At 36.0% G+C, this 13,449-nt stretch overlaps 1 protein-coding gene across 23 annotated transcripts in view; it reads left to right on the plus strand.

Moving 5' to 3' along the window:
* Window positions 1-13,449, plus strand: part of SYNE1 (spectrin repeat containing nuclear envelope protein 1) — a 518,258-nt gene that overhangs the window by 402,724 nt on the left and 102,085 nt on the right. For all 23 annotated transcript variants that reach the window (XM_074397242.1, XM_074397246.1, XM_074397241.1 and 20 more), the window contains 9 exons: window positions 270-401; window positions 918-1,114; window positions 2,114-2,246; window positions 2,638-2,820; window positions 4,023-4,172; window positions 4,710-4,886; window positions 5,587-5,742; window positions 10,383-10,538; window positions 12,156-12,326. In XM_074397242.1, the coding sequence (XP_074253343.1) occupies window positions 270-401; window positions 918-1,114; window positions 2,114-2,246; window positions 2,638-2,820; window positions 4,023-4,172; window positions 4,710-4,886; window positions 5,587-5,742; window positions 10,383-10,538; window positions 12,156-12,326 (1,455 nt within the window). The remainder of the gene's footprint in view (window positions 1-269; window positions 402-917; window positions 1,115-2,113; window positions 2,247-2,637; window positions 2,821-4,022; window positions 4,173-4,709; window positions 4,887-5,586; window positions 5,743-10,382; window positions 10,539-12,155; window positions 12,327-13,449) is intronic.

Below are 13,449 nucleotides of genomic sequence, written 5' to 3' on the forward strand. Positions count from 1 at the left end.
GTCCCCATTTTAATATATGGAAAAGAGGTACAGAGTTTAGTAACTTACAGTCATAAAAAGGCTAGTGGCAGATGCCAGTGCTTTAAAGGGTCACCATCTGATTACTTGCTTCAAAGCCATCTTTTGCTTCCTAGGGCAAGCCCCAACACAAACATATTGGATATAACTTAAAGGAGAATCCGTCAAGCATAGATTTTGCACACAAGGAAGAATGTCTTTACCTAATGAGGGGGCTTTTTTTAGCTCACAGACTAATGTTGTGTTTCTAGACGTGGTCTCATCTGGAGGAGGACCAGCAGGAGCTCAGCAGACAGCTGGAGGTGGTGGAAAGCAGCATCCCAAGTGTGGGTCTGGTGGAGGAGAATGAGGACAGGCTTATTGACCGTATAACACTCTACCAGGTTGGTGTTACAAGCCACCACATTGCCTTTAGAAACTTACTAATAGTTTTAACAGAATGTAAACAAACTTGCGATCAGTTATGTTTTAGTACTCCTACTTTTCTTTCAAGTTATTGACATTGAAAGCAGATAGTGTTTCTGTTATAGTAGAACATCATTAAAAGTCTTTCTTTTTTCTTTTTTCTTTTTTAATGAGAGCTCTTTTTGAAAATTCAGCCTCCACCAAGCATTTTCTGTAGTTTATACTGATGTCACACTATTCTCGAAATAATGACAATTTGGCAGTTTTAAGTCCACCTAACATCATTACCAAAAAAAATAAATAAATAATAAAAGGAGACTCTCTATACTTAAATGTAGATGAAACATCTTAAACTTTTCAATATTACTTGAGTGAATATAGTTTAAGTTTGAATAACAGGTAATGAGAACATTGTAGGTACCAGAGAAATTATAATTCTTAAAGACAAAAATTATATACCCAAACTTTTAACGCCATAATTTCAATCATTTTAGCATTTAAAATCTAGCCTTAATGAATACCAGCCCAAATTATATCAAGTATTAGATGACGGGAAACGACTTCTGATATCCATCAGCTGCTCAGATCTAGAAAGCCAACTAAATCAACTTGGAGAGCACTGGCTAAGTAACACCAACAAGGTATCTAAGGAACTTCACAGATTGGAAACAATATTGAAACACTGGACCAGGTAACACATGACTGTTTTGTATATTTTTAGATAAGTGCTGCATTGCATTAAGGCTAGTGAGGGTGGGGGATGGTGGCTCAAACTGTAATCTTATTACTTGGGGAGTCCAATGCAGGAGGGAGAATTGCTTGAGGCTAGGAGTTCACCCTGGGAAACATAGTAAGACCACAATCTCTATAAAAAATTTTTTAAAAAGTTCTAGGTATGGTGGCACATGCCTATAGTCTCTGCTATTGAAGAGGCTGAAGCAGGAGGATTGCTTCAGCCTGGGAGGTCAAGGCTGCAGTGAGCCATTATCATGCTATTGTATTCCAGCCTAGTGGATAGAACAAGACCCTGTCTCAAAAATAAGTAAATAAATAAGGCAAGTACATATTCACTTGAAAATGATATGACTCCTCTAGAAACTTACTGTATAGTTTGAAAAATAAAGATAAGCAGAAAGTCCCCACCTTGGATTCTTGTATAATCATATGAACATATAATTAAAAGTGAGCAGGGAGGCAGGTGCATAAGGCACCTTACCTTTGAGTTTCACCCTCCCTTGCCTAATGACTGTGTCTGAGAGCTCACAGTAAAGCCTGAGAGGGAGAGAAAGAGAAAACGTGGATTCAGGAGAGGCTTCTCAAAGGCAATGGGAACCATTCAGGGGGCATGGAGGGATGATTTTCTACATAATGACATAGCCTGTGTCTAAGCCACCTTTGTTTCAAAAGACTTTTTATAACTATCATCTAATATTTTTTAAGTAGCATCAATGTGAAGGAGTAGGAGAAAGATATTTTTATACCCAGCTCAAAGACAGGCAAGCATAAATTCAGAGAGACAGGCTTGATAAAGGTATCAACATTAAGAAAAGTTCAGAGTGCCAATCTCATGCATTTTTCTTCTAAATCTTCAGACTTCTTGTTTTAAAACTGTTGGCATTGGTGAATAACATGAGTAAGCAGAAGATAGGGATTAAATGTTTACTTAATAGACTCCTTAATATGCTTACAGATATCAAAGTGAATCTGCAGATCTAATTCACTGGTTACAATCTGCAAAAGACAGGCTAGAATTTTGGACTCAGCAATCCGTGACAGTCCCACAAGAGCTGGAAATGGTCCGTGATCATCTAAATGCTTTCCTGGTAAGTCTATGAATCTAAGGCATTTGATTCAGGCCTGTAAGTTAGGCCTGATCCATATACTAGTAGAAAGGAAGTCAGCTATCAGTGGGTATACTTAATAAACTAAGCTATAGAGAATATCTTAATGTTGACTATGTGTGTCCCATAATTATGCAAAATAGTAGGGCTCAATGACTCAACATTGCCTCTTGAAAGTAGTTTTTAGATAGGGGCTTTGTAGTTTGCTTTCATTCAAGGGCAAGGGTATGCTGCTTTCATTTTCGTTGAGAGTGCTCAGCATAAACCCCTCCAGGATGTCAAGGAAATTGTTTCATGCACTAAATTTGTCACTTTCCTTTTAATGAACGGTCTGGCTATTTAATACTAATGTGAACATTGCTACTCATTTTAGGAGTTTTCTAAAGAAGTAGATGCCAAATCTTCCCTGAAATCATCTGTACTGAGTACTGGAAATCAGCTTCTTCGACTAAAGAAGGTGGACACAGCCACGCTGCGCTCTGAGCTGTCACACATTGACAGCCAGTGGACTGACCTGCTAACCAATATTCCAGCTGTCCAGGAGAAGCTCCACCAGGTACAGAAGGAAGGATTGGTTTAGTGGATAGTAATTGACTTAAGCTATATGACATGGAAAATACATTAATTTGTTTTTGCTCACAAATCTAAATCAACTTTGTCCCAGACACCTGGCCTCTTCTCTCTTCCACTGGGTTAATGTGAAAAGTGAGCCACACCACAAAGCCCCACTCCAACGGCATTTCCTCCAAGGATTTCTTTAATGTGTGGATGTGGATGTGGGTGTGTGTATTGGAATGTTTGTCTGGCTTTGTTTAAACTCTGTTTTCTCTCAGATAACAATTGGACCCTTACATACACTTTTCTCATAAAGTGAGTGGTTATGAAGATTTATAATATATGTAAAAAAATCTTATGTATAGGAGAGCAATTGGTATTCAGTAGATGTGAATACTCCTCTTATCTGAAAATACACTTACCTCCCTTGAAATCCCAGAACATTTTATCTTTATCTCTCTTTGACACTCATCACTGTATCAAGCAGGATAGCTGTGTTTTGTGTACATGCCTAATCTCTCCTAAGAAGCAGCTGTGCTTCCCCAGAAGGCAGGAACCATCCCACGCTCGTTGCTATATCTTTCAGCACCACACAGAAGTTGATCTACAAGGATTTTAAATGATAGCTTTTGTTCCTCCAAATCATTATAATAAGCATATGCATAAATGTGTGATACGTTAAGTAAGATTTTGAATACTAAATACTGTAATTTCAGCTAAGGACTGAGGAAACTGGCTATGCTCTAAGGAATAAATATTAGAGTGCCAAAAATCTAGAAAATGATAGCTTGTAGTGTGGTATTTTTCTCTTCTTTTAACATTCCTGAGTCATAATATGCAGAGATTTTACAAGATAATTAATAAAATACATCTGTTGAATGTTTTGTGGTTAATTTTTTTAAAACTCATAAAACTAGTTATAAAATAAGAATAATATTCTCTTCTTGCTGGTGTTTTGATTAATTAGTTAATGTTTATACAATGTTTACAGTATTGGATGTCAAGTGAACATAAAATGACTATTATTGTTCATCACTTGCCTGATGTTTAATTTGAAGCTTTCAATAGGGGTAAGAGCTCCAAATGTCATTAGGAGTATTATCTCTCTTGGTACATTTTTAAGAATTGTAGGGTTTCAAAGTTAGTGGAAGTTGGGGTTTCCACTTTAATACTTGGGATTTGTTCTATCCCTGACTTGGACAGCTCCAGATGGATAAACTGCCTTCCCGCCATGCCATTTCTGAAGTCATGAGTTGGATTTCTCTAATGGAAAATGTTATTCAGATGGATGAAGATAATATTAAAAATTCCATAGGTTACAAGGCAATTCATGAATATCTTCAGAAATATAAGGTAATTAAAATTTTTTCTTTTTAACTTTTCGTATTTTCAGACCATTTTGTTTGAAAGAACTAAAAAATCCAAATTATGGGAATCAAATCTTAGAATGTATGTTTCCTTCCTTCCAGATAGGTATTCAAGAGCAAGAAAAATGTATTCTCAGTTATAGAAATAAGAAGAAATATCTAGTACTGGGAACGATTTTGAATGATTTTGTGTTTTTCTTAAAGAATTACAGAAATTATAAAAATAAATTTATAAATATTTTATAGTGAGGTTATATAATTTATCTAGTTCTAAATCTTCTACATAAATGTGTGTATATATATATACATACATACACATATCTAGGTTTATGTTCATATAAACATATACAAATATATATTCAGCTTCTGAAAATAATGGGTTGTGTGAATACAGACAAATTGTGCCATTTCAACTGAGTTATGGAAATAATAACATTAATATTGAGGTTACTTAAAGTTTTCCAATTCCTGGAAAAGTAATAAGACCTTTGTTGTATAATCTTATTTTCTCTTCTTTTTTTAGGGTTTTAAGATAGACATTAACTGTAAACAGTTGACAGTGGATTTTGTGAACCAGTCTGTGCTACAAATCAGTAGTCAGGATGTGGAAAGTAAACGTAGTGATAAGACTGATTTTGCTGAGCAACTTGGAGCAATGAATAAAAGTTGGCAAATTCTGCAAGGTCTAGTAACTGAGAAGGTAAGCCAGTGGCTTGCTGCTGTCCAGATTCACATGAAAATTCCAAGAACAGGCACACTCTGTAAGGAAGACTAGGTTCATGAGTAGTATAGCTATATCCCTGAGGGTTAATCACCCGAATCTTTCTTTAGCCTGTTGAGGGTTAATCACCCGAATCTTTCTTTAGCCTGTTGATGATTTTCTGTTATACACTTCTCCTCTTTGTATATTTCATGATGTTTCAGTTTTCTAAAGATGACTCTTAATTTCTTTTACCTTTACTTCAAGTTGACTTTAGTCCTTTCTTGCTTCCCAATAAGTAATAGTCAGTGATTCATACTTTATGAAATTCATTTTTTAGATGAAGCTTGTCCAGCCTGTGGACCACATGCAGCCCAGGACAGTTTTGAATGTGGCCCAACACAAATTTGTAAACTTTCTTAAAACATTATGAGATTTATTTTACAATTTTTTTTTTTTTTTTTAGATCATCAGCTACTGTTAGTGTTAGTTTATTTCATGTGTGGCTCAAGACAATTCTTCTTCCAGTGTGGCCCAGGAAAGCCAAAAGATTAGACACCCCTGTTTTAAATCATATATACAAAGAACTGTATTTAAGAATTCTTAATTTGTAGGAAATACAGGCTAGAGTAATTAACATGCCAATGATTTGATTTTATTAAAATAAAGTTGCAAATTTCATTTTATTGTGTTTATTCAGATCCAGCTATTGGAAAGCTTATTGGAATCTTGGTCAGAATATGAAAATAATGTACAGTGTCTGAAAACATGGTTTGAAACCCAGGAAAAAAGACTAAAACAACAGCATCGAATTGGAGATCAGGCTTCTGTTCAAAATGCACTGAAAGACTGTCAGGTAACTTGTCCAAGTGGCTAACACACACCATCTCACAATTTCATGCCATATGCTAATGTGTTTGTAGGCCTTGAGAGTTTCAAGTTAAATATTTTTTTTTAAAGTTGCACTTAGTAACAATTTTTTTTGATTCTGTGAGTTTATAGTTTTTTTTACATTAGATTTCTTCACTTGTTTTTAAAAACTTGAAATTATGAAAATTTTCAAACATACTCACAAATAGAGAGAAATGCTGTAAATGCTATATAACAAGCATCAGATTTAATAATTATCAAGATTTGCAGCCTGGGCAACATGGTGAAACCCTACCTCTCCAAAAAACTATAAAAGATCAGTCAGATGTGGTAGTACTGCACCTGTAATCCCAGCTACTCAGGGGGCTGAGAAGGGAGGATTGCTTAGCTTCAGGAGATCAAGGCTGCAGTGAGCTGTGTTTGCACTGTTGTACTCCAGCCTGAGTGACAAAGCGAGACCCTGTTTCCAAAAAAAAAAAAAAAAAACTTTAAAAAAAAATAGATTTCACAGTAAATACAAATACCAGACATCATGTTGCTTTATTCTTACATACTACAATTTATCTTTGAAAAACAGACATTTTCTTAATGCATCCGTAGTATTATCACCACCAAAAGTTTAATAATTATTTCATGTTCAACCCATAATCTTATTTCCTCAGTTGTCTTTAAAATGTCTTTTTAAGTTAACATTCAAAATTAGGATGCAAACAATATCCATATGATATATTTGCTTATTAGATATCTGAAGTCCTTTGAATATTTTGTTAAGACTGTTAACCTGTCACAGAAGCTGCTGATGGGTGCCATGTTCAGGACTGACTTATGAATGTCCTTATAATGTTGTTTGATTTATTCTTCTTTCCTCCATATTTCCTATAAATGGAAGTTAGCACTAGAGGCTTGGTTGGATTCCCATTCACTTCCTCTGAGCAAGCGCTTCACAACAGACTATTAATTATTAATTATTATTAATCAATACCCTATTAATTAATAGAAAGTATTCATTTATTTCCTATTTTGTCACATGGGGAAGTACACAGAGTGTGCTTGCTCTACTGTGAGGGAGAAGGATTGAAGGTTCAGGTCAAGCAGTAACATTTCAGATGTTTTTCAGTGACTCAGGGACACACAGTCTTTCCCTAGGTCTTCCTGTGTACCCAAAAGAAAAATGAGCTATTGCAGTTAATGCTGTAATAAGATTTTTGAAAATAATTCATGAATTCTTACTATGTTACAGATGGTGACAGTTCTCTTACAGTGTTTCCTAAAAACAATTAAAAACTCAACAGTGAAGTAATTCTACAGAAAAGCTTCTCTCTGCAAATCTTGTTTTTCTATTCTGGGTTTCAGAAAGAAAGGACTTTGGTAATGATCCCTCTTCCAATCAGCATGTTTTCTGTTTGGAACACATATAAAGAGGGATATATTTAAGCACTTAATCAAAACTGATTTCTTCTGAAAGGGAAGAACAGTGCTGGCTCCCTACCTAATGGATTACAATTTTGAGACTGCATAAAATTGATAAAGGAAAACATCATATAAAGAAATACCTTAAAATAATAATAATTAAAAATTTTTTTAATTTAAACGAAAACACCTCACGTCAGAAAATGGGTGCTTGAAGATTGAAGATGAAGAAGCATCAGCTAGTCTGATTGCGTTTTCCATTTTCCAGAGGCCAGTAGAATTTCTAATTTAGGCTATAAATTCTAAAATCTACAAGTAAGCTGGAGTTTCAGCTTCTTATTTTTGAGCACAAAATGTCATACCTTTTGCTGAGTTCCTAAGTTAAAATATTTCCACTGATTTTCAAAGGTCATTCTGAGTATTACAGTTAGCAAAGTGAGTGCCTTCTGGTTGCAAGGCTCTGATAAACTTTACTGTGGAAACACTAAAATTCTACATTAATATCATTTGCATTTTCTTTTTTTTTTCCTCACTTCTTTTCCTCCATACTTTGCTTTTTCTCTCTTAGTATCTTTTTCTCTTTCTTAGTATTTTCGGTTTAACATAGCTTTTTCTGCCATTTTCCATTTTGTTTCTTTTCCTGTTCTTGTCTTCTGTTTAACAGGGAGATCCCTTACCATCTGGAAAATACAGCAGCAGCTTGACCATGGTTTGCTGCCTGTAGGACCTAAGTTTTAGTCTTTCGGAGGGTCAGGTCAGACAGACAGTGTCAGGTGGGAAAGCTTGAAGTGTGGTTTAAGGAACTTTGTATTGATGCCAATTCATGATTTCAAATGAAAAGCCATTTCTTTGAAACAAAAGACAAAATGAAAGTAGCTCATGTAATTATTTTGGGACATCACATGTAAATCACAATGGCCTAACTGGCAGGTTCTATTTGGCTATACTACAAGTCTTGATACAATTCTCATTTTTGATAAATTGCTTTTTTGGACCAAAGTGTGAAATTCAAGCCAGTATACTTAAATTGGTGACAGGATTCCAGCTTTATTTTGTCTTAAAAATCTTGAGTATTTTCCCAGTCTTTTAGACGTGATTTATTAATTTAAACCAACATAAAACTGATATTTATGAATTAATCCAAGTTAAGAATGTTTTATTATCTTTAAAAATGGTAGGTTTGATCTTTCCCCTTTTTGATCAGAAACAGAATCGTCTTTGAATTAAGCAACGGAAACACACCTTTTTTTTTTTTTTTTTTTAAACAAAATATATATTACAGCCCTGTTTCCCTCCTGGATTTTGCTCTTATACCGAGCTATATGTGAAGCACATGTTTGAAGTAGTGTGTAATCAATGGAACATTCATTTAATATTGCTCACTGAGAAAAAGTTAACATTGTAGAAAAATGAGGATAAACTTAATTTCTAGTGGTTGAATTTTAGAATCATATTAAAAACATATTGGAAAGAATGTTTCTGGTCTTTTAATCTCTTTACAGAAATAGAAAATCCTAAATAGTAAATTAATTATATTTTCTATACGACACAAAGGAGCTGTAACCTCAGTAATCACTATATTTATTCTCTGGTAATTATCAAAGCTGTCAAATATTGACAAAATTACAGAGTGGAAATAAGAGAAGAATATCAAAAACAAAAATGATCTCTTTAAGCTGCCAAATGCATGAGTTTAACTAATTCACCAAGATAAAAATAGCTTCATGAGAATTCAATAGAGAAAAATCAATAAATTTGCACTGAAGCATGGCACATTCCCAAATGGCCAAATAAAATAATATCTTACATTTAGCTAGTTTTTGACAGCTTAAAATATATTATATATATATATCTATCTAATTTTATCCCTTTGGAGTAAGCAGAAAATGTCTCATTATTTCTATTTTCAAAATGAGGTAGAGACAGATTAACAGGTTGAACCACAATAAAAACAGAAATAAAAGGCAAAATAATTTTAAAAGAGTCATGACATTAATATAGCAGAGACTGGACTCCTCATTAACACCTTAGCAGCAGCACTACCTAATTCCAATCTTAATGCCCATGTTTGGATCATGAGAAGGATGAAAATATTTTTTATACAATTGATGTATTAGCCAGAGTTAAAGTATTTTGGAATTTACTCCATTCTAATCTGCAAGAACTACAAATCTATTTTTAGTTCTGAGGGTATACTTCTGAATATGGGACTGTAACCATGCCTTAATGCCTGGCTTGTCACGTCACTCCAATATGGGATTTATATTCCCTCCACAGTTTGAGGTTCAGATGACTCCCTTCTGGCATCAGGCTGGGAGTCCATAGGCTCAAAAGACTGGGTTCTAATCCACACTCTGGCCCTTACCAGCTATTTGACCCAAGACAGGTTGGATGACTTGATCTTCAATTTATTTATTTGTAAAATGTTGATAGCAGTCTCAGCCTGTTTCACTGGGCTTCTCAAATTTTTGGATAGCATTAAAATAGGTTATGATACAGGTTCAGTATGAGCTCCAGATAATTTGTTTCATTTTGCTTTTCATTCTTGAACATTTTATACTTATATTATGAATGCACATCCCAAAGAAAATGAGGATTTGATTCATCAAAGAAGCCCAATACCTTTCAGAATTACATAGAATTCAGAGTATTTTAGACAGAGAAGGCCATAGAGATGAAGTTTTCCCATTTGAAATCAGTCTGCTGATTTCCTATCTGAAGAAACTGAGACCCAGGAGAAATTTCTCACCTACCCAAAGTGACTCAGCTTTATGGTAGTAGAAATGTGACTAAATCTCAGATACTGGGGCCCAGACTTGCATCCTATCACGTTTCTTACTATGGGGTAGGCAGTGCAACTTTTTGAATACTAACATATATGAACTTAATAATATAAGTAATATTACGGTTTCTGACATGTATTTCTTTCCTCACAACCTCTTGAGAAAGTTACGTAGTACCATCTCCTTACCTGGTAGATTATCAAATTGTACTTTTTAAAGTCAGACTAATTTGCTATGTGTAAAAAGATGACTTTTTTTTTTTGCGTTTGAGAATAAAAAGAAGTGCTTCCGTAGAGTACCTCTTCTAAAAGAGAGAACGCTTTTTGGATCAGTAAGAGATTTTTAGGACATGAAACTGTAATGGCTCAATTTCAGTGCACCCCAGAGTTTCATAATAGAACAATTTAAAGTGACTATTTTTTAAATCTTTCAGGATCTGGAAGATTTGATTAAAGCAAAAGAAAAAGAAGTAGAGAAAATTGAGCAGAATGGACTTGCTTTGATTCAGAACAAGAAAGAAGACGTCTCTGGCGCTGTCATGAGCACACTGCGAGAACTGGGCCAAACCTGGGCGAATTTAGATCACATGGTAATATTGCTCACAGAGAGCCAGCTCCAAGACTGTGTTTGCCAGCACTGTCCAAACTCTGGGTTTTGGTTTTCCTAAAGTAACGGAGTAAATTGAATCTATGCATTATGACTTTGTACCCCCTTTTTTTTTTTGAGATGGAGTTTTACTCTTTTTTTTTTTTTTTTTTTTTTTTTTTTTTTTTTTTTTTTGAGACAGAGTTTCACTCTTGTTACCCAGGCTGGAGTGCAATGGCGCGATCTCAGCTCACCGCAACCTCTGCCTCCTGGGCTCAGGCAATTCTCCTGCCTCAACCTCCTGAGTAGCTGGGATTACAGGCACACGCCACCATGCCCAGCTAATTTTTTTGTATTTTTAGTAGAGACGGGGTTTCACCATGTTGACCAGGATGGTCTCGATCTCTTGACCTCGTGATCCACCCGCCTTGGCCTCCCAAAGTGCTGGGATTACAGGCTTGAGCCACCGCGCCCGGCTTACTCTTGTTGCTCAGGCTGGAGTGCAATGGCATGATCTCGGCTCTCCACAACGTCTGCCTCCTGGGTTCAAGTGATTCTCCTGCCTCAGCCTCCTGAATAGCTGGGACTACAGGCATGCACCACCATGCCCAGCTAATTTTGTATTTTTGGTAGAGATAGGATTTCCCCACGTTGGTCAGGCTGGTATCGAACTCCCAACCTCAGGTGATCCGCCTGCCTCAGCCTCCCAAAGTGCTGGGATTACAGACATGAGCCACCACACCTGGCCACTTTGTACTTTTAAGTCCACTTCATTAACCTCTTTTTTTTTTTTTAAGTCTAGTTTCTGGTGTTTTCTAGAATAAGCCTTTATTTTAAACATTACTCTCTTAATAATCTCATCCATTCCCATGGTGTTAGATAATTCTCAAACATCTGTCTCCTGCCTGGGGAAAGATATACACGGTGGATATCTGTATCTAAGTGATACAGACCAACTAAACACTTTTCTGATAGAGATAAATAAGTATGAGGAAAGACTATCTTAGATGTTTTGTTTTAATTATTTCAGTGTCTGTGTGTGTGTGTGTGTGTGTGTGTGTGTGTGCATGCACGCATATACACACACATGTGAGTTAGATATGGGTATTGATATAGATCTAGATAAATTTCATTTTCTGGGACCTGACTACCTGGAATCAAATTGAGATCTCTCACATTCTAACAGTATAATCTTGAGTAATTTTCATTACCTCTTAGTGTCTCAGTTTCCTCATCTATAAAATGGGGATAATGATTATACCTATCGCCTAAATTCCTTATGAGGATTAAATGAGTTAATCCGTATGAAACACTCATTTAATACAATTTTTAAACTGTTTTATTAAAAGTATCAACCTCTTGTGACTTGAAAAAGTATGTATATATATCAGTTACCCTTTTAAACGTTTCCACTTAGAACTGAGTATTTAAAAGTGTGAAAGGCATAAATTTCAAAGTTGATACATTTTACATTTTAAATATTTTTATTTAGTTTTAGTTTGTTTATGGTACCTGAAACCGTGATGAAGTTCTTAGATCGTAATATTTTCCCATCAATTGAATATATATTCCATCATTCTAGATATTATGAAATTATAAGCAGTGTTTGTCTTTCCAAAAGGTTGGACAGTTACAGATACTGTTGAAATCAGTGCTTGACCAATGGAGTAATCACAAAGCAGCTTTTGACGAGATAAACAGTTACCTCATGGAGGCCAGATATTCTCTTTCCCGATTCCGTCTGCTCACTGGCTCCTTAGAAGCTGTGCAAGTTCAGGTAGACAATCTTCAGGTGAGGAAGTAATTTAACACATCCTTAATCTTCTTTGTAATTTGAGAAAACTGAAAAATGAGCAAACGGAAACATCATCCCGAAACATTGCCATATGTTGTTTTCATTTAATTATTTTTTAAGATCTTTAAAATTAATTTTATCTGCGTTATTGTAACTTAAGCAAACTTGCCTGTGTGTGCCAAATTCTGGATTAGCCGGTATATAACTAAATGGTTTTCAAGATCTTGTTGTAAAAAATATTCACAATGTATTTTATGCAATGATTTTATGCCCAACTCAACCTCTTTGACTCGATGTCACTGCCTTTTGTCTTCCTTTTCCCTTCTTGTCCTGCATCTCCAAGCATGTTCTAAGGAATGTTCAAATGAAAACAGAGAAAAACGGAAAAAGTGGTAAATGTTTAAACCATTCAGTTGCTTCCATTCAGTATACTATCAGTGGCCTATCCGGCGTGTCCACAGAATCTTCCTTTCTAGCACTTACTGCTTGGTTTCCTGTGGGTCGTTTGTCATTGCGTCCATCTAGAATGATATCCCTGATGTTTGTCTTCAACATAGCACACTTTCCTGTCTCAGGTCACGGCCCGCAAATTGCTGCTGCCCCCAGTCCCCTGTGCACTGGGCCACCCTCACCTGTCACTGCTCTTTCTTCTTGGCTAAAGAACACAGACTATGGGATGGGCAGGGCAAGCCCCTAGGGACGAGAGGCCAACAAGAGACCAGCATGTGCCCTGCTAATATCTAGTCCACCTCCCTGGCCGGCCAATCAAAGCTTCTGTGTTGCTGACCACAGACTTAGACTTTCATTCATTCATTCATTCATTCATTCATTCATTTATTCATTCTTTTTTTGAGACAGAATCTCACTCTGTCACCCAGGCTAGAGTGTAATGGCGAGATCTTGGCTCACTGCAACCTCCACCTCTCGTATTTAAGCGATTCTCTGCCTCAGCCTCCCTGGTAGCTGGGATTACAGGTGCATGCCACCATGCCCGGCTAATTTTTGTATTTTTAGTAGAGATGGGGTTTCACCATCTTGGCCACGCTATTCTTGAACTCCTGACCTCATGATCCACCCACCTCGGCCTCTCAAAGTACAGGCATGAGCCAGCGTGCCCGGC

Source organism: Saimiri boliviensis, chromosome 4 (genome assembly GCF_048565385.1).
Source record: "Saimiri boliviensis isolate mSaiBol1 chromosome 4, mSaiBol1.pri, whole genome shotgun sequence".
Lineage (NCBI taxonomy): Eukaryota > Metazoa > Chordata > Mammalia > Primates > Cebidae > Saimiri > Saimiri boliviensis.